Source organism: Haliaeetus albicilla, chromosome 3 (assembly GCF_947461875.1).
Source record: "Haliaeetus albicilla chromosome 3, bHalAlb1.1, whole genome shotgun sequence".
Taxonomy (NCBI): Eukaryota; Metazoa; Chordata; class Aves; order Accipitriformes; family Accipitridae; genus Haliaeetus; species Haliaeetus albicilla.
In genome coordinates this window covers 55,911,127-55,938,744 of record NC_091485.1, presented here as the reverse complement: position 1 = coordinate 55,938,744, position 27,618 = coordinate 55,911,127, and the positions used below count along the sequence as shown (strand labels likewise).

At 39.9% G+C, this 27,618-nt stretch overlaps 1 protein-coding gene across 2 annotated transcripts in view; it reads left to right on the top strand.

Moving 5' to 3' along the window:
* The first annotated feature begins 622 nt into the window (after positions 1 to 622).
* LRP12 (LDL receptor related protein 12) overlaps positions 623 to 27,618 on the top strand; it is a 53,069-nt gene continuing 26,073 nt past the window's right edge. Inside the window, exon 1 of one of the 2 annotated variants that reach the window (XM_069779885.1) lies at positions 623 to 993. In XM_069779885.1, the coding sequence (XP_069635986.1) occupies positions 915 to 993 (79 nt within the window). In that variant the 5' untranslated portion in view covers positions 623 to 914. The remainder of the gene's footprint in view (positions 994 to 27,618) is intronic. The other variant, XM_069779884.1, reaches the window with a different exon arrangement.

Sequence of the window (27,618 nt, the reverse complement as noted above, 5' to 3'; positions counted from 1 at the left end):
GGTGAAAGACGGGCAAGCGTAATTGAACAGGAAGCGTCAGAAGGAATTTCTACGCGGTCCATAATTTTGGATGCCATGCATCCACAGCAGTTACGCTTTTTGCTCCCGCGGCAGTTTTTCGGTCTCACTGGTGAAATGCAGATTTGGAGGTCAGAAACACAGGGGCCGCCAGCTTTATGGATTGGGTTTGATTTCGCACACAGAGCTTTCTTCAGGGCAGAGCGCCAGGGCACCCAAACACCCGTTCGGTTATTTTGCCGGGAATCCAGGCTGCTCCCCCGCCGTGCTGACGGTAAGATTCACCCTCCCTCCCCGCTCTGAACCCTTCTCCTCAGAGGACACCCGCTCGGGTCAGCGACACGGCGGCGCGGGCGGACAGGCCGGGCTCGGCCTCGGCCTCAGCCTCGGCCTCGGCGGGTGGCGGCTCCCGGGACGGGGCGGGCCGCGCGCTGCCAAGGGCGGGCCGAAACCCGGCGGCGGCGACGGAGGAGGAGGAGGGAGAGGGAGGCGGCGGCGGGGCGGCGCCGCGCCGGAGCGTGGCGGCCCGGGCCCTCCCCCGCCGTCTGGGGGCCGCTGCTCCGCTCCGCTCCGCTCCGCCCCGCCCCGCCCCGCTCGCCCGCCCGGCCCGCGACTGCCGGGAGCGACTCCATGCGCTCGGGCCGCCAGTGCGCAGCCGCGGCGGAGCCCAGCCGGGGAGGAGGAAGCGGCGCGGCGCGGGGGGAAGGAGGCCGAGGCCGGTGGAGGTGGCGGCTCATGGCGCCGCGGGCGGGCGGATGAGGCGCGGGTGTGCGGGCCGCTAGCGCTCCCCGAGGCGGCAGCTCCGGTGGGCGAGGCGCGGCCGGCCCCTCTTGCGGCGGCAGCAGCTCCGGCGGTGGCAGGTCCGGCTCCTCGTCGCCTCCCTGCGGGCTGGTGTTATGGCCCCTTGGGGGAGCGCAGAAGGCTCCCCGGCTTGGAGGTCAGCGCAGCTCTTGCTTCTCGTCGTCTCCTGCTGCGGTAGGTACCGGGGCAGTGACGCCACCCGTCCGCCTCCGTCTCCGGGGCCGGGAGGCGGCCGCCCGCCGCGGGGGAGGGGGACCACAGGCGGCCTTTCTCCCGGCCGGCCGCCGCCGGCGGGGGCGGGGGGGGGGGGGGGCGGTCGGCCCGCCGCGGGCCCTGGCGCCTTCCCGGGACCGCCGCCGCCGCCTTCCCCGCGGCGGCCCTGCTGGTGTCCCCGAACTTCCCCGCCCGCAGCCCCCTTCTCCCCTCCGAGCCCGGCTGCTCCAGGACTCGCTCCGGGTTTGTTTTTTTGTGTCCGTGGGGGTGGGCGGAAATCTCCTCAGGGAAGTCCTTAAAACGGAGGCTGGGGTTTGGCCCAGCTGCCCTCGGCTTTCTCTCTCGCAGATGTGTGTTGCCGGGAACTCCGGAGTTGGCGTGGGGCCGCGTAAACAAACCAACCCCAAATCCTCTGAGTCACGAATAATCGCTGTCTGTGGATAATGGGGATGCTTGGGAGATGTTCCACGTCCGGCCGGGCCGGGCCGGAGGCGGCCTGGTGTCCGGGGGCAGGACGTGCCCCTCAGGGGGCCGAGGGGCGGCTGGCGCCGGGTGCTGAGTTCGTGACACATCAGCGCAGGCCTGGAAGCCCTTCCAGGGACCTTTGCTTCTGCTCAGCCTGCTTCCAGTTCGTTCCCGAACGGCATTTCATCTGCGGTCATAAACTCGTCTTTAAACAGAACCGCTAGTGAAAAATACTTGTGTAAATGTGTTGGGGGGCTGGTTTGTACAGCGCGCAGGTGGCCCGGTGATACGGGATAGATCAAAATGCAAGTACTTGACGACGAGAGTTGTCGCATGTTTTCTCACGGAGTTGTGTTTGTTTTACGAACTCGAGCGTAGGTTGTGTCCGTGGGCCCCTGACGTGGGAAGCAGCCTTTGGCACGGAGCTGGGCATGTGCCTTGCTCTCAGGAGGACAGCAACAGGGCCCTGATTTAGCAGTTTCTTAAGTAGGTGCCTTTGCTTTAGACACGTGATTGAGCATATGAAACATTTTGGGGTTGTCTGTGCAAAGGCTTTGTCCAGCCCATGCCTGTGCTGCAGAGATTAGTGCAAACTCTTAAGTGCAGATGCACCACGAAAATTTGTAAGAACATTTCATATTTACATGAGTAGAAGGAAGGTAGGCTTCTTCAAACAGAACTACAGTTATGCCAGTACCTGTAACTGAACAGTTACACTCATATAAGTTAATTTTTGAGAGGGCCTACTCGCATGAACTAAGTGAGGTACTGACCGGTCTTTTAAATGCACACAAAGTCAAGGAAAATAGTTTTAATATCTGTATAGGCTGTTAAAAATTTGATATGTCTTAAAATGAAAGTACAGCTGGAAAGGAGTTGGCTTCTGGTAGAGCAGGAACTGGTAGGGAAAATCTCAAGTCTGGATATATCAAGTTGTCCTTATGTTTGTATGCTTAATGTACTTCATAAATTTAACTTCTCTGTGAAGGTTTTTAACAAACTCTGTATTTGTTTATTATACTCATGACAGAATTGAAGTAAAAAGTAAAAATTATAATTGTTGTGATAGCCCTCATCAGCCTGACTTGAGTAGACAGATTCAGATTGCAATGCTGTAATTTAGGCAGTATTGTCAGCATTTCCACTACAAAAATTTAAACTACAAGCGCAATCTTTAGTTAAAGAAAAAAACAACCAAATAAAATTCTTGCTAACATTTTTCATAGACCTTTAATCAAAGCTTTCATAAGTTCAGCCAAGAATGAAGGCTCCATAAGTTTCTTTTGCCTTGCTGAGAAACACATCGCCATCTGTTATTGCCGCTGCTGGAAAGAAGCTGCTTCCGATTTGATCAGTGTGCTGCCTCATCCTCATGAGGGATTCGTTTCTCCTAACAGTTTTTGTTACAGATGTCTGAAGGTTTGACCAGTTTCACTGCTCAAAGGAGAGGAACTTTCTCCTCCCCCCGCTAGAGCATCCTAAACAAAAGCAAGCATTTGCTGTGTAGTGGAGCCCTATCTCAAGCTGTCGTTTTGGTTTCTCCTGTTTGTTCCTTTTGGGAGAAGGAAGTGGGAGTGGGAACTATTCCCTAATAAAGCGTTTTACCTTCCCGTGCAACTGCTTTTGGCTCTTCCAAACTAAACTAATTTAATATTGGCATGAATTTGGTCAAGGTACTGCTGACAGCAGAGCTCTGAACTGTGGTATTGATCCTGAGTGGAGCTTTGTAGATAGCATTGTTACTGCATGTTAAGGCTTTGAATACAGCAGGCAGTACTCAAGGTAAATGCACATTTGGAAGAGCAGTGGTGCATCACTTTGGTTGCCTTCCGTTATTCGGTTGCACAGCTGAAATATCTAGAATTTTCCACTAATTAAAATGCTAAATTCGCTAAGGTTGATATGTGGGCATTGAGCTCTCCAGAGAATGTTTCTCTGTTTCCCTGTAGTTAGTGAATTTTTCAGACCTTCCTTCTGATGATGACTATAATTATAAAAATTTGAGAAGGAGGAATACTGATGAGTGAAATATTGGAATAGCACCGACTAACGAGAATTATAGCTTGGTAGGGTGTTGGGCAATGATATTTGTTTTTTAGTATGTCTGTCCTTCCTGTTGGCTTGAGAGTTTTATATCCAAGAAATAATTGATTGTATGTGTCTATATAATCCTGGCATGGCTTTTACTGGGACAAATATGAAGGCATTTCTGCATATCTCAAAGGCCATAAAAGCTATCTGAATTCAAAACAGAACCATATGTGTCACAAAATAGTTTTTTTAGAGAAAAAATGTCATTTGGGAAATTGGTCCTGTTCTTGAGGGCAATGTTTTTCAAACCAAAGTTTAATGGTTGATCAGCTGGCAATCAAAGGAATCTTAGAATCATAGAACCATAGAATAGAATCATTTAGGTTGGAAAAGGCCCTTAAGATCAAGTCCAACTGTAAACCTAGCACTGCCAAGTCCACTACTAAACCATGTCCCTAAGTGCCACCTCTACGTGTCTTTTAAATACCTCCAGGGATGGTGATCTTACTTGTTTTCTTGTTAAAAAAGGAGCTTGGATTAGAGAACTGAATTCCTAATGTTACCATTTTGTTTGATTTTTATTTAACCCTTGGCAGGATGATGGCTTATATCTTACCGGTACTGTGATGCAGCATTTTCAGGACCATTTTGTGAGGGACTGGTGTTCTAGAGCAGAGGTTGAGTTATGAAAAGTCTCTGAGGTGGCACAGTGCAAAAGCTAGGACATGCCTTCCTTTGGAATGGAGTCTGGAAGCACGGGTACTTGGCTTCTTCAGATTTCTGGGAAGTTGATTTTTTTGTAGTCTTAACTATACTTGTCACCCTGATATATTAATTTGAATTTCTGTCCCACTGAATGTAAGACTACAGGAAACTTTTATAATGTTCTGTACGGTTGGTAGTAGTCAATGCAGTAGTACAGTACGTAAATTTCTCTGCTTCTGGCTTCACCAGATGTAAGGAGTATCAAAGAAAAATATTTACAGTAGTAGGACAGTGAGACTAAAACAGTTAAGAGGTAGAAGTGGGAGCAGATAGAGATCAGTCTTCATTGTCATTATTTCCAGAATGGGTTTGGCTTTAGTGACTACTTCTTGAAGTACTAATGGCTGAGAAACATTAGCAGAGCTCAGAAAATGATTATTCCCCAAAATTGTAGTTGAAACAGTGTTGTACGTTACTATTGAGACTGCAGTGCTATTGACATTATTCTGTCCCATTGAAGACAGACATATTACAGTTTCCTAAGCTTTGAAACACTTAGTTTTGGGTTAGAACCATTCCAGGTTTCTGTGGTGCAAATGTTGCTTGAGATTACAATGAGACTATGTATATAATTCATTGTTCACTTGGTTTTAAGATAAGGCAGGTAAATTGTCATAAAAGTTCCCTGGTCAGGACCCAAATTTTACTTACATGTCAGTTTGCTAATGATGGTATGAGGAAGAATAAATAATTCTTGAGGTTCGTTCACCTTGTTTGAAAGAATAGCCTGAATCATGTAAGCGAATAAACTCTGCCAGACAGTTTATTTAATTTTCTAAAGAAGTTGAACTATAAAGCCAGAACGGACTGTCCTAAAGGAATGGCTTGGCTTAATAAATTATTGTACCTTAAACTCCTGAATGTCACTCTTTAGTGATACTTTTGTGATACACTGAACAGATATATTTTGCTAAGCTGTAAATTGTATTATTGGCAAAACCGCTGCATTTAGTTTATTAGAAAGGTTTTGTAGTCCTTGAAGTGAAAATGTCCTAATTCTAGTGGCATAAAAATTTAGATTGTCTAATAAGCTGATGATACGTCAAGTTGCGCAAGTACATACATATTCAGCTGGCTGTTCAGAGCAACAGTTAGGTCTGTGGTCAAAATATCTGTGAGGTCACGTGAACAATATTTATAGTGTTCGTTTGAGGGGAGAAGAAAAAACCCACACCCCAGACAACCTCGTAGCAAAAAAAGTTTGAAAATTTAATCTAAGGTAGTTGGTGTGATTGTTATTATGTGGTAAATGAGAACGCTGTCAGCCAGAGGAAGAGCACAGAGGTACTTGTAACCAGAGTAGGGACAAAAGCAATCTGACTCCATTCCTGTCATCAGAGCAAAGCATGTAATTAGCATGGCTTTTTCATCTGTTTCTGTCATTGCTAGGAGAGGAAGAGCTCTGCTGGGTTAGTGTTGAAAGGGCCCTACAGGTGAATCTGTTTGACTTCTTTGCTTTAGTCACTCCTATTTTAGTATCAAATAGATGTAAACTGTATGGGTATTGTTTTCAACTAAGCCCTAAATATATTCTTTTATACTTGTCCTGGCTAAAACTTGCAATTATGATCAATCTTGTGGTTTGTTAACAGATCTCAAATTTGTAAACTTAGTGTCTTTGTTATGTTAGGTACATCCCCACACACATCATTTATCTTTTACCATATGCCTCCATTTCCCAAGCTGTAGACATTATTTTCATACTTGCTAAGTATAAATCACTAATTTCCTTACAGTTTTTAAAAAATTCATGAGTATTGTTTGTACTGTGTAAATAGTGTAGTTTTGCTTTCCTCAAAGTGTCTGCATTTTCTAGTTTTAGTGTTCCACTGATATTGTCCCAGATAGTTAATGATGTTAGATACTGGAACAGCTGAGGTATCTAGCTAGGCATTAATTGAAAGAGTGTGATTTGTTAACAACCTGGGATTTTTTGGCTTGTATGCATTTCAGAATTACTAGCTGTAACATTTTGCAGTACTGGTTATTACCGAGGTGTCAGTTGGTCGGCAAGGTTCAGCCTACTTAGTTTACATGGTTATAAGAAGCTCTGAGTACCAATCCATTTGATACTATGGAAGTTGGTTGTAGATCCGAGTTCCTGTGTTTATCCCCTCAGTAGAAATAAATGCTCGAAGTGGTTTATAGCAGGCTATATGATACCATACTCTGAAGAACTGTGTTGTTGTTACTACATTTTTTGTTGTTTTCTACACTTGATTTTTTGCTGCCCTTGTTACTTTACTAATCCTTTATTACATGAAGGTTTACAGTTGCATTGAAATATATAGTATTGATTCTTGTGAGGATCTAAGTTTAAACTACTAAATTTAGCGTAATTGACAGATCAGTGCAAATACTTTCAAAAGCACTGTTCTAAATTGTGGTTCTGACTTATTTCTCTGAACAGATGCTTTAAATTTATATACACCATAATTTTTGCTACATTGTTAACATGTTGATGATGTCTTTTTAGCAAGGCAAGCATGTTTAGTAGTTATCTGCTAGATTTTTTTCCTGCTCTTCTATTTGACACTCTGAGTTTTAGGTTATGAGGGAATTCCTGTATAACTTTCTCATCTGTTTTGTGAGGAACAACTTTCTGGAACTAGTCAGGAAAAAAGAGTTTAGAATCCTCCCCCCCCCCCAGCTTAATTGTTACTGGATCAAAAGTAAGTTAGCAAGTAAGAATAAGAGCCCCCCAAAAATGTCAGAAAGTGGGGGTGGAGGGGGGCAAAGTCACATGAAAACATTTGGTTTAGTAGCTTGAGTTGTTGTAAGATGGTCTCTCTTTTCATTTAAGCATCTAGTGGTGCAGCATTTGTCAGTACTTTCCCAGATACCTTTAGTCGGTTGTGGAATTTTTTGATGTGCAAGAAAGCTGAACTTGCTCACTCTTGGTGAACTATAAGATTTCCGCAAAGCAATGAAAGAGAACCAGTTGTGTTTCTCTGCACGTAGAAAGTACACTTAACTGTGTATTAGGATGTGAACTGCATGTTTTCACCCATCTGATTGTGTGTCTGTAATTCATGACTACCCTTCCCTTAACCTCTGTTTCCTCCACTAAGTGGAAGCCCCCCGGGACTGACTCTGGGTAATCAGAGCAGACTTTTTAAGTCAGTTGCAGCCAGAAAACAGTAGAGTGATCCTCTAACAAGCAGTGTGTGCACACTTAGGCATGTGGTGGAAGTCTATCATGAAGTTGCTTGTGTTTAAAAGTTGGGAAAAAATGACTCTGCTAGAGGCTCCTGTAACTTGGTTTTATTACTCCAGCTTTGCATGAACTTACTGGGAGATATAGATAGGTCCCTCTGAAAGTACACATTGTGAGAGTAGTTCTTCCATGAAAAAAAATAGGATTTTGTTTTTCCTCTAATATATACAGTGTTACCAGTAATAAGTTTGTTCTAGTCAATGATGTCTCTTAAAAATTTAGTGATCTTACTCATTGAAGGAACCACTTGCTCCTTTAGAAAGAACTTTTTAGTAACTGAAGGTGAGCAGGTCAGAACAGAAAATGGAAGTCTTGTTGATGAGTCTTGAAGAGGGAAGGCATGTGCTCACATTCATGTGCTCTGGCTTCTAGATTTTAGCTGTATATGAGTTTTCATAAGACTTTGGTTAGTGCCTTTTTTTCCTACACTTTATAAAGGGTATTAGAATACAGTGAATTAGTGCACCCTGTTAGGGTGTTTTCTTTCTATGAAATTGTATTTTGAGTATCTCAAGTAAAAGAAAGTAAAAGCTTCAGTTAGGCATATTGTAGTAACTGGGACTGAGACAGATAATGAATAGGTCACATGCAGTAAACAAATCCATATACATGTTTTCCTCTCATTGCATAGTTTTAAGTGGAGGCTTTAACTCTCCCCTTTTTTTTCCTGCACTTACGGCTCAACAGAGTAATTTCCAAAGAGGGAATGATTCTAGAGTCCTAATTAACGTGCAGTTTTATTCATAATACTGTTGTATTTACTCCAGTCTGCTCTTCATACGACTAAGCAATTACATTTTTCCATTTGCTCTCTTCTAAAGAAGTGCTCAGAGAGAGTGCACAGGGATTTAACTCAAAATGCACGTCTAAACTGTATGGAAATGTTTGTAACTGGACTTGGGAGAGTACATATTTCATTTTTTTTCCACAGTTGATAATTTTTTTAAAAGTATGGAGGCAGAACATTGCTCCTTTCCACGATGTAAACGTTAGTTTAAATATTCTGAAAGAGATGCCTGTTGGTGAGTCAGGAAGATTAATGATAAAATAATCAGTCACATGTCTCTTGATCACAGCAACATACAGCTGAAGTACTGACTGGGATAGAATTGGGTAGTTGTGTAATTAGTAGAAATGGCTTCCCTCGTCAGAGCACCTTCCATTGTTCATGTTTCCTATCTAAAGGTACTGAAAGAGCAGTCAGTTCCATGGGTAGAGTTCAGCTGGTGTCTGTGGCTAGAGATATTCATGAAGACTCGATTGCTGGCATGGCAAGGGAGGGAAAGATTGGGACATCTTGAGAAGGCATGTTCATGGCTAAAAGAGGCAGAACCATTCCTCAGGGTGGAAGAGGAAGCCAAGCTGTCTGGGAGAGCAGCTATTGTTTAAGGCTGTGCAAGTGGAAGAGAGGAAGGGAACCAGCCTTTTTATTTTAAGGGATGTTATGGTGGCTTAGTGAGCATCTAATCGGTCTAAGAGATCACTCTTACAAGTTACCAGCAGGCAAGAAAAGGTGTTTGAGTGCAGGAGGAACTTGGGAATTGCATGAAGTCTCACTCTCAGGCCTTCCAAGTATTCTCAGGCATGGGGATGTTACAGAAACACTAGATTCTTGCATTTTATGTGTGCTTTAGAAAGTAAGTGGATGAACAAACAGATTTTTGAGCATTTTGTAACTCAGTGTATGGCTTTCATCAACGTTTTGAAACATCCTTTTTTGTCACCCTGGTGTGTGTTCCACTTTCTGGCTGATACTGGCATTAGGCAGTTGTGTGCTCTTTAGCCACTTTACTGCTGGATGTACCTGGGAGCTGTATGTTTCTAGAGTCTAGTTACTACTGACCTCCCTGTTGCTGCTGATCCAGCTAACGCTGTTTCCAGTGCTTGTTGCCTAGGTGTTGTCTAGCTTGTCTCATTCCAGTCCCCAATTTCAAGTTATCTGTTGTGTCTGTCATCTGTGCACACTGTAACAAAACTTCAGTGGTATCACAGTTCTCATGTAAATAGCAATTCAATATACCAAAGCTGAGTGATAATGTTACTAGTCTCTTGCTAAGTCCACAATACTAGCTTTCTGGTTTTCTTCATCCATTGTGGAAATCTGGGACAGTAGTGCCTGTACAGCCCTTTTGCCTTTACGCTGTAGATGAATAAGGCTTGGGAGAAGGACTGTAGCTTTATCCTCTTGCCTTAGGAACACAGTCCACTTTTCCCATTATCATTTGGAACCACGCAGCTTGTGTGTGGTGCCTTTGGGAGGCACCGCACGTTGCTTTGGGAGGGTCCATGAGGAGTTTTCCTGGAATAAGAGATCGTGTGTTCTAAGTGTGCAGATTAGGAGCAGTAGCAGTGCTGCTAACTGTCCTATGCAATGAATGGCATCTCCCAGGGATGACTCCCTTGCAAGTCAGATCTGTCCAGAGTGAAAAGTTAAGGTCATGGCTGGGGAGTTGAGAGACCCTCCTCTGCACTCCTAACTAACAGAAAGTTCTAGTTGTGCTTGATAGTGACTTTTTGGAATGAGTATACTCAGCTGTACATCTCTCTTAAAATGTTAATTAAAAGCATGGAGGTCAGGGAGACGTATGTGGGAATCAAGTGAGTAAGTCTACGTTTGAATCTTCCACCAGTTTTCTGGAACTGTCCCTAGTTTGTGGCTTTACAAAGGAGGTGGATTTGAACTCTGGATATAGCCATTTAGAATGTTGGACATGAAGGAATTCAGCATAAAATGCAATAGCTTTCCGAAATTATTAATGACCAAAATAACACTGAATTTAAATTTTTAATATGAGATCCTGCTTGCTGACTATACTGCACGTTTGGGAGCCAAGGAAGTGCTCAAAGCACCTAATTTGAAATAAGCATGCGCAGTTTCTCAGGCATGTGTGTGTTATTCGAGTAAGATGATCACATCAAACAGGTTTTTTCAAGGGAGACAAGTTACTGTGATGGGAAGGAGGTCTGAACTAGCTTTTAAACTTGTGAGTTGTTGAACATAGTTTATAAATTATTGCTATGAATGTAAGAATCATGACATCAGATTCTTGCTAAGCAACTCCTTCATGCCTGTACTGAAATACTGTGTACTTTGATGTATTTTTGAAGTGTCTGAATATATTTTAATTTATTTAGACATGTAATCAGAGTTTGTGTTTTGCAGTTTATGGGATTTTATTGTTCTGCGTCTACTTTTCTCCCTATATGTGGAAATCTGCTATTAAACAGGAAGGACGCGTACTTAAATGAGCGATATACTTCATTATATAAAAGCAGATAAATAGAAATGCGAACATGTAGGCATTATGTCTGACATTGATCTTGTACTTGTCACCATGCTATGTCACATTTTTGCTATTTTAAAATTCAGTGCCTCCCTTTAAAAAGGGTGTAGGAGCAAGTGCTGAATTTTGTTAGCAGGTTGGCTTTTAATAGAGTAGAATGTCTGCCTCTATATGTAATTTTACCTTTTATTTTACAGCTGAATTAGTGCATTGAAGCCTGATTTACCCATTTTCCTTTTCAAGCTGCATTCCTTAAAAAGAAAACCCATAGCTCTTTGAGCCTTAGAACCTTTCTGTAGCAGTATAGAGCGAAGCATCCCCTGTTGTAGCATGGTCACGATTATTTTTTTAAAAGAATATTGCCAAGTATTGTATTCTTCAGTTAAACTTCTCAAGAGATAGGATTTGTGTATTTGTGTAGGGCAGGCTAAGAATTGCTGTCTTTAATCTACAACTTTGTTTCCTAAGCCAAGACTAACTCTCTGTGCTTAAGGTTGTCTCCTGTTAGTTTTGTTGACCGTTGCCTTAGCCCTCCCTTAGTGAAGTTAGTCATTGACTTCATCCATAATTCTGTGTCAGCAGAAGTTGACAAAATCAAGGTAAATCTTTGGTTTTCCAATGTGCACAGCATATGATTTTGTGTAAGTACTACTAAGTCCTGTGGTTGCTTTGAATATGTATGTACATATTTGGAAGCGGGAGGATGTGGAATTTTAATCCATGCTCAGCCTTGATTTTGCTGTGCTTTGTTGTGATCAATTTAAATTTTACTGCTGGCATCAATAAGATCAAAGTCAAATCAAACTGAACTGCTTTTCAAAATGTAGTAAAACTGTTACCTGCAGTTTGATAATTATAAGCAGTGAAGTTAACCTTAGACCTTAGGAACTTTCAGTGGTGTGTTTATTAATTCAAAATTATCTTTATAAAAAGCTGCATTTGAAAGTTTCACCCACCCAAGGATTATTGTAGGACATTTACGTTGTAGGTGGTCCACATAAGAAACCTTTACAATTTGTTTTGCTTTGAGAGGACAAAGACCAACAGGAATGCCATCTGTACCATAACTTTTAGCCACAGCAAGCCTAACAGTTACCTTCTGGGAACTGAACCAGCTAAAATACTTCGAGTGAAGTATTTTACAGCTCTCTTGAGAAATCATGTTGTCTTGGTGCCCCAACACTGGTAATGACTGAATCCATGTAAAAGTTGTCTTGTAATGTCAATGCTGAGCCTCTGAGTACTTCTGCAGACAAACCAGAAAGGAAAATCAAGTAAATAGTCAAGTGGATAACAATTAGTGGTGAAGTATAAACAGTGTAAGAATTCGCAAGTATTCTGTCTTCACTGTATCTACTTTATCACAAATAAGCCTTGCTCTTCAGTTTTGCAATCTACGGCAACTTGAAAGTACTTCCTAATTTTAGAAAATAGTATATGTATATAATATCAATAAAAGATGAGGAATGGAAAACTCAGATACCATGAAATATTCCAGACTTCCTTTATAATTCTTTCCCAGAACTGTACGTCTTGTAGTGATACCCTCTTCCTTTTTTGAATAGCCAACACACAGCGAAACCAATGCCCTTAAACTGTGGCTTATTATTATTCATTAGGCAGAGCTGCCAGTAAGGAATTGTAAGGGTTGTAATCTGCTTTCATCAATGCACAAGTGTAACAATGCTTTTCATGCAAATTGAAAAGAAGCTACATCCAAAAGAATACAACTGCCTGTCAAGTTTGGTAAATGGTATTAACATAAAAACTAGTATCTTTTTCACATAGCTATTTTTCCAAAGCATTCTTCATCCCTTTCTTAAAAAAAATCATTTTGTTTCATTCATACACAGGTTGAATCTGAGTGTCCCAACAAATTGCTGCTGTTTGAGTTTCTTTCCCTTGTTGGCTGTTACCTCATTTGTGGCATCTCTTTGTAACAGAACACTTGTGTATCAAGCGGTGACTTGCTGGTACGGAGCTTTCTTCTTGAAGCTAGGCTTATACCAAAAGAATACTATAAACCTAACTCGTATTTAAATTTACTGTGCTTTACTGATGTGACACACTTGGGAACAAACCTTCAATGAATATTTTTCTTTTAAAATATTCTTTGTGTAGTTGCTTAAAAGCTTTTTATTATCTGAGGTTTAAGTATTAAGACAGACTAATAACCCCTCACACTGGCAGTATTCCTGTGAAGTATTGTTGTTTGCAGGGTACAAGCTGAAGCACAGAAAATAAATAGCTGCTCCATGGTTGTGCATGACTAGAGTTTGTTAGTCCACATTTCTGGTCCTACGCTGATTTTGTGTGTGAGTGTGAAGTGGGGAGTCTTGGTTTGGCTTAACTTAAGGCAAAATCAGTGTGGGAAAAGGCAGGCTTACTAAAGGGATGAGAGGCAACAGGAATGTGACTTTACTGATCTGAACTGCTCTTCAGAGACGTCTCGTCTCAATTCTTGGTGTAGGCAGACTAGTCTGTCCCTCAGAGGGAAGATAAAGGATGAAGAGTGGTCCTAAAGTATTTGAATGCAAACAGCACCCTTTTAGCAAAGATGCAGTTGCTGAGTTTTTGTTGTGGAACTGGAAGGAGGCTACTTTGAGAGCAGTGTGTCTGTTCTCCTTCATTTAAAACTCTTAACTCCTATCCTTGTCTGTTTTTACAAATGTGATTACCAACTAATTTCTGTCATCCCCAAAATGCTAATCCTCTTCTGTTCATAAGAAACACAGTCCATTGTATAATTCAGCTATTGTTTCTTAAGTGAATGGATGCAGACTGCTTTAAAAGGTTTAGTGATGATCTGTCTGCTGCTGCCACTTAGAGCTCCTTCAGACCAGCTATCTTTTATTGGAAGTAGACAGGTAAAACATTTTTTTATCATGGATTATTGTATTCTGTGTGGAATCTCGTACATTTTGTAACAAATTTTACAATGAAACACAAGTAGAAATGTATAATTTTTTTTTTTTTTTAAATCTTATTAACTGGATTTTTGGGACTTACTCTTCTGCTAATGTGGTAGAAATAGTCCAAAGTCTTTGGAAGTTGTGGGGAAGGTACAGATGTGCACAACTGTTCTTATGCCATGTGATCCATGGGAAACTAGGCTCAAGTTGATATTCACATCACCAGATAACAGTGAATATGTGCAAACTAAACTGAAGTGGCCTTTGGAGTATCGGTTTGTGAGCTGGATGGACAAAGGGGTGTGCAGTAGTTATGCAACTTGACCTTCAGTCATCTGGTGTATATCTGAATGATTCTTGGCAGGGATTTCCTCAGAGGAAGAGTCAAAACACTTTTTGGTTTAGTATCCCATATATTAGTAAGATTTTTTTAGGAAGATGGAGTGCAGGAAAAAAGTAAGTTGTTAAAACTGTTCTCAGGAAGGAAGTTAATGACTCATGTAAACATGTATAGTGAGAATTGTTTTTTTGGTCAAGGAAGGAATAGAAGAGAAGAGCTGGAAGAGCTTGTGACAAGGCAAAAATGGAGATAAGGTGTACTGGGTGTAGAGAAACATACTGGAAGGTAATTATAAATATGAATGTCAGGGTAAATGGTGATAAGGATTTTGGAAATACCTGTTAGATCACATTCTTTTCTCCAAGGTGATCATTCCTCTTATTATGTTTAAGCCTCTCTTCCTGTTTGTGCTTTTGTCATAGGAACTCCGTCCGAGAGACAGTGCATGCACGTGCATGCGTGTACACGCTCATGGCTACCTGCTTTTCCCTCCCTGGGGGGGGCTGGTGGTTTGGTAAGATTTTTCAGTATACTGCAGTGTGAGGCTCTGTGTGTTTTCTTGGTGAACATCCCAGGACCTGGAGGGGCTGGGGAGCATGTGCATGTGTGAACCCCCTTTCCTAGTTCTGGCGGTAGGACTGGCATGTGGGTAAGCCTGAGAACAGGGGTATTGGACATTGGCAGCCTCATGCCGGTGGTGTGGAAGCTGAGAGGGATGGTACAGTCCTAGGTATGGCTGTGTTTCGGTAAAAGGAGGCAGCTTATTTCTTTGTCATTCATCTCCATAGGGCTTTTTCATTAAGATAGTAACATTAGGTGGAAGCGAATGGGCCAATTCACACCTCTCTGTAAATATGCGTATTTCAACTATCTAACTTCTTGGAAATCTGTTTGCTCTTTTGAATTGCTGTGGACTTACATCTAAAACATGAAGGTTCAGGGTGCGATGAGACACCAAACTGGGGTTTATTTGACCCTGAGATAACCAAATAAAGCATGTATCATGAATTTTATAGACATTTGCAATTTCTTCCAAAGTGCTCTGATGGTTTTGGGGCACTGGGGTTGCATGTATGTGGTTGACAGAAGGTGAGGGTGGGAACATCTGTACATCTTTGAGAAGGAAAGCAGGATGTAGTTCAAATTGCGTGTCACAAAAGAGTGAGGTAAAGCTGAAGGTTGCAGCACCTTATTGCATGCTTAGAGCTACTGTAATGTAATAAAACTTGGGATTTTGTGTCCTGTACCATATGAGACTTTTTCTTACTGGCTCTATTGAGAGTAGGCACAGAAAGTGCATTTGGGGTCATACAAACAGTCTTTATTGTACACTATGGCATCTACAAGTCATTGTGATCTTTTAATTTCTGTAAAAAACATCTCGCCTTGCAAAAACCCAAAACCAGAATCCATATAGTAAATTAGCTGTGTGTCTACTTCAACATGTTAAAGTTTTCCAGTGGTAATTTGTGTGTCTCAGGGATGTCGTTTGACAGCAGGGAAATGATATACTTAAGTGTTTTGAAACAAACTTTGTTCTGCTCTTTTTGACTAATGTTACCTACGCTATGGCTGCCTTGAAAGCACACTGTACTCTGCTGAATTGCAGCTGCCTAAACTGGCTGTCAAGTCAAATGCTTGTTCAACTCTACAGAAAGGATTTCTTTGCTTCATTTTGCAGTTGTGGAGTCATAGTATTATCCAACACTCTTGTTTCTAATTCCTGATAGTAGAAGGTTGTGTTTATCTTTTTTAACTACTGGGAATCTTCATGGCAAGAAGCTCCAGGACGCTGCAGTACTATGCAATGTGAAAAGTATTCTGGCTGTTAGATGCGCGCTTCTTTTCATTGCATATAAAGGTGGCAGTGTTAACTGTCTTTATACTGCAGTTCCTGTTTTACAACTGTTCTCACATAAGTGTTCCTGTCTCTCTAGCTACCTCCAGCACAATTAATGTGATTCAGACTTTCCCAAATGCTTCCCAAAGTTTCCACTTTGGGAAAGGGACAAGCCTTTACCTTTGGTGTTCTGAATTTTGAACTTTGTTCTCAGTGATTTGGGGGAGAGAGGGAAGGTGAGGCACCATGAGGAGCTGTTAGCACGGGATAGTTATAAGTCAAAGTAATGTTTCACTTTGGTTTTACTATCCTGTTGTCTGCAGTGGTTCTTTAGTACTGATAGCTTTATCATTTACTAACATTACTCAAGTTTAGCCATTCTTTCCTTTGTGCTTCCCACCACGTGGGTAGATCTGTCCATGGGAAGCACAAAGCCGTCATACTTGCTTTCTTCAAACCTTCTTGACTCTGCTGTGGTTCCTATAAAGCACTGCTATTTGATTATGTTTTGGCACCTGCTAGGCTGGGATTTCCAATTGTTTTATGTATTGTGCTTTTTTAGTTGTGCTTTCCTTTACCTGATAAAAATGTAACATACACAGTTTTCACAAAGCAATGAGAGCTCTGTGGAGCAGGAGTTTTTTCTTGTTTGTACAGTACCTGACAAAATAAACCTATAATCATGATAAAAGGTTATTTGTGCTGTTATGAAAAAATGCAGTAGTATGTTACTGTGTTTTACAGATATCATGAGCCAAATAAGACTAAACTTTTTGCAAATTTATTTTTAAGACACTGCATAGTGTTTGAACTAAAAGGTGTTGAACTCTTTTAAAAGTGTACTCATACTAACGTGAGGTACAGCACCAGCGTCATTCTTGCAGGACAAGAATCACAGGATTAATATTTACACCTGTTTGTCTATTTTTTTGAATTGTATAAATACACGTAGACTACTTCTAGACTTTTTAAAGTATCTGTGGGGCTTCCTGAAGTTTTCTATTTTAGAATCCATGACTTGAATCAATGCAGTAGCTGTAGCAGAGATTCTCAAAGTGTACACATCTTGCATAAAACATTGGAGAGAAAATAAGTTCTACTGGATTATAAATTTTACTGGATATTTCCCTTATCTTTTTTTTGCTTTGATGAAACTAATTTGTTTGAACAAAAGAATGTAAAAGTAGCAAGGCTGCCACGCACAGAATTCTTACACGGGTGTTGAGTGTACTCATGCGAGTATGTGTGCACACGTTTGTACCAGGAGTATTCCTTGGCTATTTTAAGATCTGATTATTAATTAAAGAAGTTACTAATCTGAGTAAAATCAATTTCATATCTTGCAGGCAATCTGTTTTCTATTAATGTCTGTCTTTTTTGAATAGAAGCAATTCACAGTGCATTTTGAGGAATGCAGTATGTTATGACTGGCAAGTTATAGCAAGTTCATCTCCTGTTCTTCCTAAGTCCTGAGGATATTTAATAAACAGCATAGTTTAGGCAAGTCTAGAAAATTAGTGTAACTAATTAATAGCCTTTGCTATTGTAGTGATTGAAATTTTGAAGCTGACAAATAACAGTACAGAAAGAGCTATGTGAATTGAAGGTCTTTTTAGTAGTGAAAATGGAAGCATCTACATATTGTGGTTCCCTCAACTCAGTGACATCTCTACTTCTGTCTGCTATAACTAGAGCAGATCAAATTATTCATAATAAATAATGAAATTAATTTTGCATGTGGGTGTTTGCATAAGATTAACAAAAAGCATTGTTTTACAGATGTTGAAGGCACAGTCAAGAAGTGCATTACCTTAGGAGCTCTTCCCTCCTTTGACTGTGCTTTTTACTGTGTTGTTGCAGTCCATATGAATGATTGCATGCTGACTTAACACTGCAAGGTTACTTCTACACTTTAATTAGTTCAGTGAAGCAGTAATAAGGGACAGAGACTCTGTCCTGTATCACTGGAAGATAGCTGGGCAGACTGCATGACATTTTGTATAAGTTCAGTTTCAGTCTGAATAGGTGTTAGGGTCTAAAAAGTCTGGTTGCCAGACTTTGCATAAACAAGTCTGCACAAGTATTTGCAAAGTCTGTGGTTTCTGTGAACTTTTTTTGTAAATTAAAGAAAACAAGCTTTCTTGGGAACTCTGCAGTGCTTTTTAATTCTATCAGAAAGAAACCAAAACACATTGAAGAATATAAATGGTCATCAAAATCAAAGTTTTATCCCTAGTAATAAGTAGCAAGAAGGGAAGAAAACAGTTTTATCTTTCAAATGAGGATATTTTTCCTAGATGCAATAAACATGCTGTGCTTTTATGATTTTTAGATTTGATGTATGTGCAAAATGTGCATGTAAATATACTGCTGCTTCACCACCTTTTCCAGTAAACTGCTTGCATCCAATTCAGTTATGTCATTACAGTGAATGCAGCTGGAATCTTTTGCAGTTAATTCTAATTTATTGTTGTTACCTTCATGAAGGCAGAGTTGAAGCTCAGCAGGTATATACTCTTGACTCCAGTATTCCCTGGTTTGCTCAGGCCAATGTTCCAGAAAGAATCTAGCAAACCTGGAAGTTACGGTTAAATTTTTCAATCCCCTGCTTTTGCTCTGGTCAGAAGTATAAAACTTCCTCCTTGATTACTGCCTTAATTGTAACATCTTAGCCCTTCTGTTGAATAAAGACTTAAAATAAATAGTTTTTGTAACTTTATTTTATGAATCCAACAATCTTTCTGGATTTTGAAACCATTGTTCTCTGGATGTATCTTAAGTGATGATTATTCCCCCCCCCCCCTTTATAACAAGACTAGTGTTTTTCTTTTTCTTCTCTGTTTTGAGTTGTTGGTCACATGAGATGTAGGCTTCATAATAAAGATGCAGCAGTGGAGCAGTGTTTTCCTTCTAAAAAATCCTCGTGATTCTCTCCCACCCCCCAATATCAAGTACTCCTACACTACTTAAGTCTTTTTTGGAAAAAAAAATCAGTTGTAAATCTGAGTCATGCTGTCATCTGGAACTAGAAGCTTGGATGTTTTGAGGGTTCCTGGTAGGGATTCATGGGGTAATAGCAGATAATATTTTCATTTCTGCAAGCCTATAAGAGATTCATGATGGCTGCAGTTATTAGTTTATGAATAATGATTTTGTTTCTCTGTTAGCACTTTTCCAAGACAGAATAGAATAAAATCATTTGAAGGAAACAGGATAACCAGCAGTATTGTATCTTAAGAATATATGACCTGAAGCCCTGCTTTTTCCATCTAACTTCAACAGAGGCCTGAAATCTTCTGGTTGACTGGAGATGTTTGGGTTTTGTTTTGTTTTTTTTAAATACAATAATACCAGCTGTATGTAGACTGTTGCCTACTGCCATTTGTTCCTGTAGGTATAAGGGAATTAAGATGGGAAATCAATCTAAACCTGCATAGAGCAAAAACAAACCCAGGTTTTTTTACTGCAACAGTGATTTAAAGAAACTGTAGTAGATAAAAGTATGAAGCATGTGAAGAGTATGAATCAAATCTGAAATGCTCTTCCCCCTACTGTATAAGCACCGTGCAGCCCACACATTGAAATTTTCCCCTAGTCTGGCACTTCTCAAATGTGAAATACTTTCAGTTATCTGAAATGGAATTTCAGAAGAAAAGAGTAGTTACTGCAGTTGAACATGTACAAAGGCTCTGAACAGTCCTTTGTTAAAATAATTGAGTTTTATTATTTTAAACATAGCTGTTTAAAATGGCTAGAAACTTTGGCTTTTTTCTAGGTTTGTAAGTAATACGGCAGTGGAATGTTTTCAAATAGGAGAGCAAAGTTGTTAGGTTTGTGTTCATGATAGGTTCTAATCAGTTAAGAATAGGCACCTAAGCCTTATAAAGGAGATAGTTAATTTAAGGATGGGTAGGCAGTATACTCTCTCTTGCTCTTGCCTGCCCCCCCCCCCCCCACCTCAGTTTCTGGTCTACTCCCTTTTCCTCTGTTTCCTTATCATTTTTTTTAAGTAACTTGAGGTCTAGCTGTAATTTAGAAGACTGTATTTGCTGTTTGAACTGTTTAATTGGTTTTAGTAATCTGTTTTTTTTCTTCTACTCTGTTTAATCCAAAATGCTGCACTAGATGACCACCTGAGAATGTGTACAACTTGCAGGCAATGGCCAGTCAAGTAACTTCCTTTATACCTGGCTGGGCAGAAGTATAGTGTTTGACATGAATAGAACTGCTTATGTGCTTAAAATCAGGAATCTTGTTGAAGCTGAGCCAGTGTCTCTGCTAGATTTCCAGTTTCCACTGCTTGCTGCCAAGTATATTAGAGCTGTCTATAAATAGTTTGTGGAATTTTTTGAGTGAGAATAAAAAAAAAAAAGTCAGGGTCTTTTCTGTCCCCACCTTTTTGAACTACAACTGAGAAGCTTTAACTGTTTTTGGGGGGGGGGCCTGGAACTTTCACACAAAAATTCTTCTCTTAAGTCAAGTTAGTTTAGTTACTAATTTAAAATTTTGTATTTTAATGAGAATAGACTAAAAAAAAAATTGTCTTGTAGGATTTACAGGTGTGACTAAATGTTTTTTTTCACCTGCAGCATTAAATCAGAGTTGCTGTAGTTACTACTCTAGCTTCTCTTTTGCAACCTAGGATAAAGGAACCTCAGGTTATCTTGCTAATTTGGTGTGCAAAGATCTTTCAAAAGTGTTTCCTGTTTTTTCTCTTGTGAGAGTCTCTCTTGCTGGTACACCCAGAGAAAAGGTTTGTGCTGCATTAAACACAGCCAAGTACAGAACTGCTGGTTGCTTTGTATGTTTGATTGTCAAGAAGGAAGAGCTGTCCCTTCCTACAGAAGGAAGAGTGGAAAGTGACTGAGAAGCCACACCTATAGAGCAGGAATGCGAGAGCTCACGTTGTAGACTGCAGTGTCTTCCAGGTGTTTACTTGATGTATCCCAGTGGTGCTGAGGGCTGTGTTTGAATACTCCAGCATCATCTGGCTGGCAGCATCTATGTCAAATTTGCGATATGCTAGCATCTCATAATGGTTTATATGGAATTTTGTAAATTTTGTGTGCTGCAACAGCATTCGCAATTGGTGGAATACTAGTGAATAATGTGTGCAGTGCTTAATGAATCCAGAAAGAGAGCTTGTGTTGCTCACACTAAATGACTGTGGAGACTCTGAAGCTTATACCTGAAGTTGAGGTGGAGCCTCCCTGGCAGCACTGGAGCTGCGGTGACCAGAGAGGACACTTGGGATGTTGGGTAGCTGGAGGTGTCTCTGCGTTGGCACGTCCCACAGCCTGGCAGAAGTGGATTTGTGGACTAAAGTTAGGCTGAAGATGTAAAGTTTGCACCGTATACATTTTTGAAGGTTTTTCTTTGGACTAGCTATAGCATGGTCCAATGGACTGAGTACCCATTACCAGTAGGAGTGTGTCTTCCAGATTAGTGTCATCTAAAAGGAGTCCAGTTTCAAGGTTCCAAGGCCACAGCATAATGTGAAGTGGAGCAGATCAGGAAATTCAGAAGCATGCTCCTTATGTGAAATAAAATACTAATGTAGACAAATCCCAAGTTAGCACCATAAAATTATCAGTAATAAAGGGTTTTTTATGTTTTGGCAGAGAAGTTAACAGATCTGTTATGACCTGATCGTTATATATTCTTCAAATTCAAAGCATTTATTTATGTAGTGAACTTTTTAGAGTACCTGTTTTAATAGTCAGTTTTTGAAGAACGAACGCACTTTGGGGGGGGGATAATCTTACAATGCTAAAGAATGTAAAAAGTAGAGTATTTTTCCTTAGACATTTTTAAGTCACTGTTATCAAGATTATAGGAATGAAGGTATTTGCTGTTGTTCACTCAAGTACTGATTAACTTTGGGTTTAGGCTCTGTACAGTGAATATAGATTTGGAAACTTCGTGGCTGTTTTATTCACCAAGAGATTAATAAAGACCTGTTTTTCAAAAGTACAATGCAGCTAGGTGTCATTTAAAGTCCCTCTGTGAGGAGGAAAGGACAAGTAAGAATGAGGGGGTGATACAAAAATGCAATGTTGGACAACAGGTTTTAAGTATACAGTGCAGACTTTCAGCAGCACCATACCCATTGTTTTATGCCCAAGAAATAATTTTCTAAGCACAAAATGGTAGATATTGGTTGTTGTAAAAAGTAAAAATAAAAGTCTAAAACCTGCATAAAACAATTCCATTACAGAATTGATTCTCTAGTTCTTGTCTTAGTTTTCTAAATAAAACAACATCACAGTCGGTCTAAAATAAAAATGGTAATACACAAAACAACAGCATTGGGTATTGTAAACAAATTCTGTGCTCTATCTGTTTTTACAGTGAAATTTTATGTGCTTATTTCCTGCTTTTGTATCATAAACACTTTGAAATAATCCACTATTTCAGTATAGTTTAATCTGTTAGTCATTTTTATTGTTTCCTTAATTAAAGAAATTAATTATGCCATTGTAGTGTTTGAGTATACAACACTTTCTCATTTCACGTGAACATTCACTTTCACTGTTTGAAATTGTAGGTATATTTACTGTATCTTCTTTGTAGCAGATGTTCTTCTGTTTATGGGGATTTGGAATAAATCTTGTCACCCTGTTGCTCACCTTGCCTTTAGTAGAGAATTCTGACTGTCTGCACAGCAGTAAGGCTTTCTCTCCGTGTTCCTGCCTATTGCATGTGTAAATTTATATTAAAAGAAATGGTTATTTAATCCTTCCCTTACCTGAAGGATAATTTACATCTTGCTGCACAGCTTAATCCTGTTTTACAAATGACCACCTGAAATTCCTATGACTCCAGTACTTAACCGTAAGGAAATATGGAAAAGAACTACATATAACTAGTTAACACCAAACTGTTGATTTAAAAATAAATAATACAAAATTTGTCAATAACTCTTGCAAAGATGCTTTAGCTAAACTGGAGTTTATTGATCAGTTAATGCCTAAAAGTCAATACTGGCCTTTCTCATGATGCTTTTTTAATTGCCTTTTGTCATGAAATACATGAACTTAAGCAAAAGCATGTGTTGCCCTTTGTCAGGGAAGTAAGTAGCAGTTAGGTGTAGGACAGAAACTTCTGGTCAAAGATCCACTGCACTATATAAAAAAGAACAATAAAGACACGACAATATGAGATGACTGTGGATCATGCATCTTATCTTGAGTAGTTAATCCAAATAACACAAATGTGTTAATTTGATTTCATGCATATCTCTAATCAAAATGCAGTGATTGCAGACTAAGCCATCAGAAGGCAGGAGATAATGGTGTCACCTGTAAAGGCTGTGACTCGTTTCTGTAGGAATCTGTGAATGACACTGCTGCTTCACTTTGTAATGGAATATAGAGACATAACAAATGTTGCCTGGCTTCAGTGGACTGTGTACTCTGAGCTCTGCCGCACCTTAATTTAAAGCATTCCCTGTAGCAATAATACTGTTTTATTTCATGAACTGTTCTGGGAGGGTAAGTTTCAAATGCTTAGACTGCTTTTTTTTTTTTTCTTTCTATTTGCTCCACTTTCAGTTCCTTGTCTCTCATAATGTTGAAGTGGCACATGTAGCTCTGTTTCTGTCTTCTGAGGAAGGCAAAGTCTGAATTTCTGCAATACAGTTTAGCAGTGGCGGGAGAACACATTTTGCATAGATGAAGAGAAAGTGCAGGAGAAACCATATTCTCAGAGACTTTTCTAGATTATAAAGGTTGAAAAAACAATTCTAGTCCCTTTCATATGTGTTCATTTGAGATTATAGAAAGTGTTGTTTTTCTCAGTTGCATAATCTCAGTTTACTGTGTACTGCTCCTTCTGCGGTATAGGAGTTTGGCAGCCGTATGGCCATATACCTATGGATATGTAGCTCTTTGCTGTTGTTACAGCATTAAATCCCTGCAGCTAATGCATTTAATTCTAAACGCACAGTAGTTTAACAAATATAGGTGCAAAGTATTCAGGAGATGAGGAGGTTGTAAATAATGAGCCAAAAGTCTGAGGAGGATCCTACTTAACTTTTTTGGTTCATTAACTGCATGTGACCTACATGTAAATAATGCAGTATAGTGTTTTGGGTTACATACTGAACAAATGTTTTTATCACAGAATGGTTTGACTTGGAAGAGACCTTTAAAGATCATCTCATTTATCTGGAGGAGGGTGGTAGTACTTGTTTTTCTGTTGGTCTCCCACATGCCCTGCTCTGAGCTGTAACATCTTAACCGTAGATTAACCATAGGTATGACGGGTAGGCAGTTAGCCTTTGCTGCACTTTTCTCCCACAGACTCAACAGATGAGTGTGACTGTGGTTCAGCCTGACATATGGTGTCTTCAGGTGGAGCTTGTTTCTGCACAAGGGTGCTTAGATACTTTCAGGAAGTGGGGGGTGGGATGGCCATGTGCTGGGACTGTCACAGAAGATGCCAGCAAAAGGGGTCATTTCCAAGAAGCGTGCTGGAATATTGCAGAGGCATCATGGATGTTTCCAGCTCCCTTATCTCTAGATCAAGAAGGATGTTACTATTTTTGGACTAGGGTATCATAGGACCATTGCTAAGTGTCTTTTTAGTGAGGTGATATATAAGGCCGCACCAATTTGTTCATGGAACGAAAGTAAAATTCTTATTTTAGCGGCATCATCCGCACTTGGTCTATTAGACGCAAAATTTAGTGAAGATTAATGCAAGGTAACTTCAGCTGACAAGAGGCAGTGTAAGTAAGTTAAGCTTACTCTTTTCTTTGTAAGGTACAGAGGGGACGGGAATTTTGGGAGTAGGATGAAGAAAGGAAGTTTGGTCATGAAGTACATTGTCTAAAGCAAAGCAGGTTGAACAAGTACCATGATAAAGGGTGTTTGGAAATGCATTATATACAGGAATTGTTGTTGATCTCTTCCTGGTAATTGTGGTTCAAGAGAAATGTCCTGTCCAGTCTGCTTGTGGAATATTCATTATGCACCACAATACCTTTTAACTCAAGGTAGTTTAGAAAAAGCTCCCTCTTTGTAGCCATCCAGTTACAGCAGTTCCTCAATTTATACAGTTCTATTTATAGGGGGGGTTGTAATTTGGCTGTTAAAGCTAATGGCAGAGGCTTAATCTTTATATAGAATAATTCAGCTTTGATGGAGATACGTCTGCGTGATTTTTTTTGTGGACAGTAACTACTTGGTCTAACAGCAAAAATAAAGGTAACTTAAATGTGGTGTTTGCCACTATGGATTTTTTTTTCTTTTCATTTTTCATTTCAACAGTCAAGTTAATTTCTCTCTATAATACAATCTGAATTTAACTGAGTCCCAAGATACATGATGTTCTTCCAAACTGAAGTTATAAAATTCAATTTTATAATCATGGTGGACAAAGTTGCATGTACCAAATTTTTTGGGGTGCGCTTTTACGGTATTCATCAGTACTTTCATATTACTAGTTTTAGTCAAATTGAAATTAAAATGGGGTTTTCATTTAAGAGTCATTATTTGCTACCTCAAATATATCAATATTTAGGTAAACTTCTTGTTCTTTGTCTGAAACCTCCAAGTTCATATATCTGGAATGGAGAAGCTTATCTTGTTTAATCAGAATGTTTGGGCTAAGAGGGACACTTAATTATTGGGGGTGGTGGGGTATCTGTTTGGCTATGCTTTTTGAAAACTGCATGAATTTGAGTAGAACTTAAAGGAGAGGCTCATTTCAGGACTACAGGCTTAGTTTTATGCTCTGAAGTTATACGCAAATAATCCTCTGAGTCTGATACTGATCCTGTTCTGAGAGCGAGCTGTGCTGTGTAGGCTATGGGGAAGGAGGGATATAGGGGGGTAACATCCTAAAATGAAGCATGCTGCATTGTGGTTAGCCTCCACATTAGTCTGAGCATCACTGCTGCTGTCTGGGTTTCAAACATATAGAACTTGGCAGCTATTTCTTCCAAACGTGTCATGTTTTTCAAGTGTGAAAGCATTGTTTTTTCCACACACTCTCCTTATAGTCTTCCTCTGCAGTTTGGTTGGTTTTGCTGCTGCAACATTTTCCTTGTTGTCAGCCCCACTCCCCTGGCCTGTGTTTATTTTCCTATCTGTGATGAAACTGAGAAGATGTTAGTGAGTCAAATGCCTTCAAGGCTATGGTTTTTATCTTCCACATAGTTTTGTTCCCCTCTCCAGATTCTGTATAGGAGTACAGAGCTCATGGCTCTTGGACCAGGATGTTTGGAAGTGATGTTGAGGGTGTTGGGTTTTTCAAGGTGAGGTGGGGGGTGTTTAACATAGTTTCATATAGGCTGATAGGGGAGAAATGCCACAACTGCTAGAAAACCTCAAGGCAAACCTAGCATTGTCTTGCCTTCTTATGTGGTCAGTCAGCTGTGAGACACAAATCAAAAGGAGTTAATTCAAGTGTTTATGGAACTACTAGTCTGTTTCTGCCTGACCCTAAGACAAGGCAGCATCTCAACCTGGAGGATTTGACTGGGGTAGAAAAAATTGACAAAGGTCAAAGGGACTGGCTTTGTGCTGTGAAAATAAAATAAAATTTTATGGATGAGTCTTTGAATGTTTAAGAGATTTTTAAAGTTATTCAAGACAGAAAGGCATCTCAGAAATTGGAGATCGTTCCATACTGTAAACACACTCTATAAAGAGTCTAACTCATTTAATAACCAATTGGCAGATTTTTTTTTTTAATTGCAGTCAAGGAATTTTTAAAGATACCAGCAGCAACAAACTCGTGTGCATTTAAATAGAAAGCCATTAAAAGTACTTTCCATACTTTTGTTTAACCTATAGGTTACCAGTAGTTTAACATATCTTGTATCCTATTTATCAAAGAATCTTTTTTTTTAGAAAAAAAACATAGTAAACACTTGTTTTTATCTTGAGCCTTGTCCGCTTGAATTTTTTAACTTAAATGCAGTTGCTGACCATATCTTAAGCTTCAGTGCTAAAGTTGACATACGTTTCTGTTTAATACTACTTAAGTGATCCATTTGTCATAAGTATTTATAAAAGGACATGAAGGAGATGGGTATAGTCCTGGTTACACAAGTGATTTTTTTAAGAAGTCACACAAAAAAAAAGTGATGGAAGATGTCAGTTTTTGAAAAACAAACTTGGTTTCTTGCAGGCAGAATGGATTCATGCAGGAGCTTCTTGGTGTGTGTCTGCCAGTGCTGTGCTGTCACATGTACTTAACCAGCTCTTGTAACTGATGTGGACAAACTTTGTGTCAAGTTTTGCTAGGTAGCACCTGTTTCAGTTTAAAACTTCAGGTTCAAATAGGAATGAAAAGTAAATATTTCTTTAAAGCATCAAGAAATATGAAAGCTTACTAGTGACCTAAGAAAAAATTTTTTTATATACTCATACGCTGCTGTATTAAATAGATAGACTAACAGGAATTTCAAAGATAATTATGTTCCCATATCTTAATGGAAATTACTGATCTGCTATCTGGTATATGGATATTCTAGTGGTCTCAGTTTATATGGAACCATGTGACATAGCTGTCGAGGTCATATAAGGATCATTGCCTAAAAATTTCTTAAAGGTTTCAGCAGTTAGTAATGCTTAAATGGCATCTGAACACACTCTATTTTAGTGACAGTTTCCAATAAAAAAAGGAAGTAATAATCTGAGAGGCTTCTAAGGTTCAGCTTTAATGTAATGAAAGATTATTGGGAAGGAAATAATTTTTAAAAAAACACCTTATTTTGATAC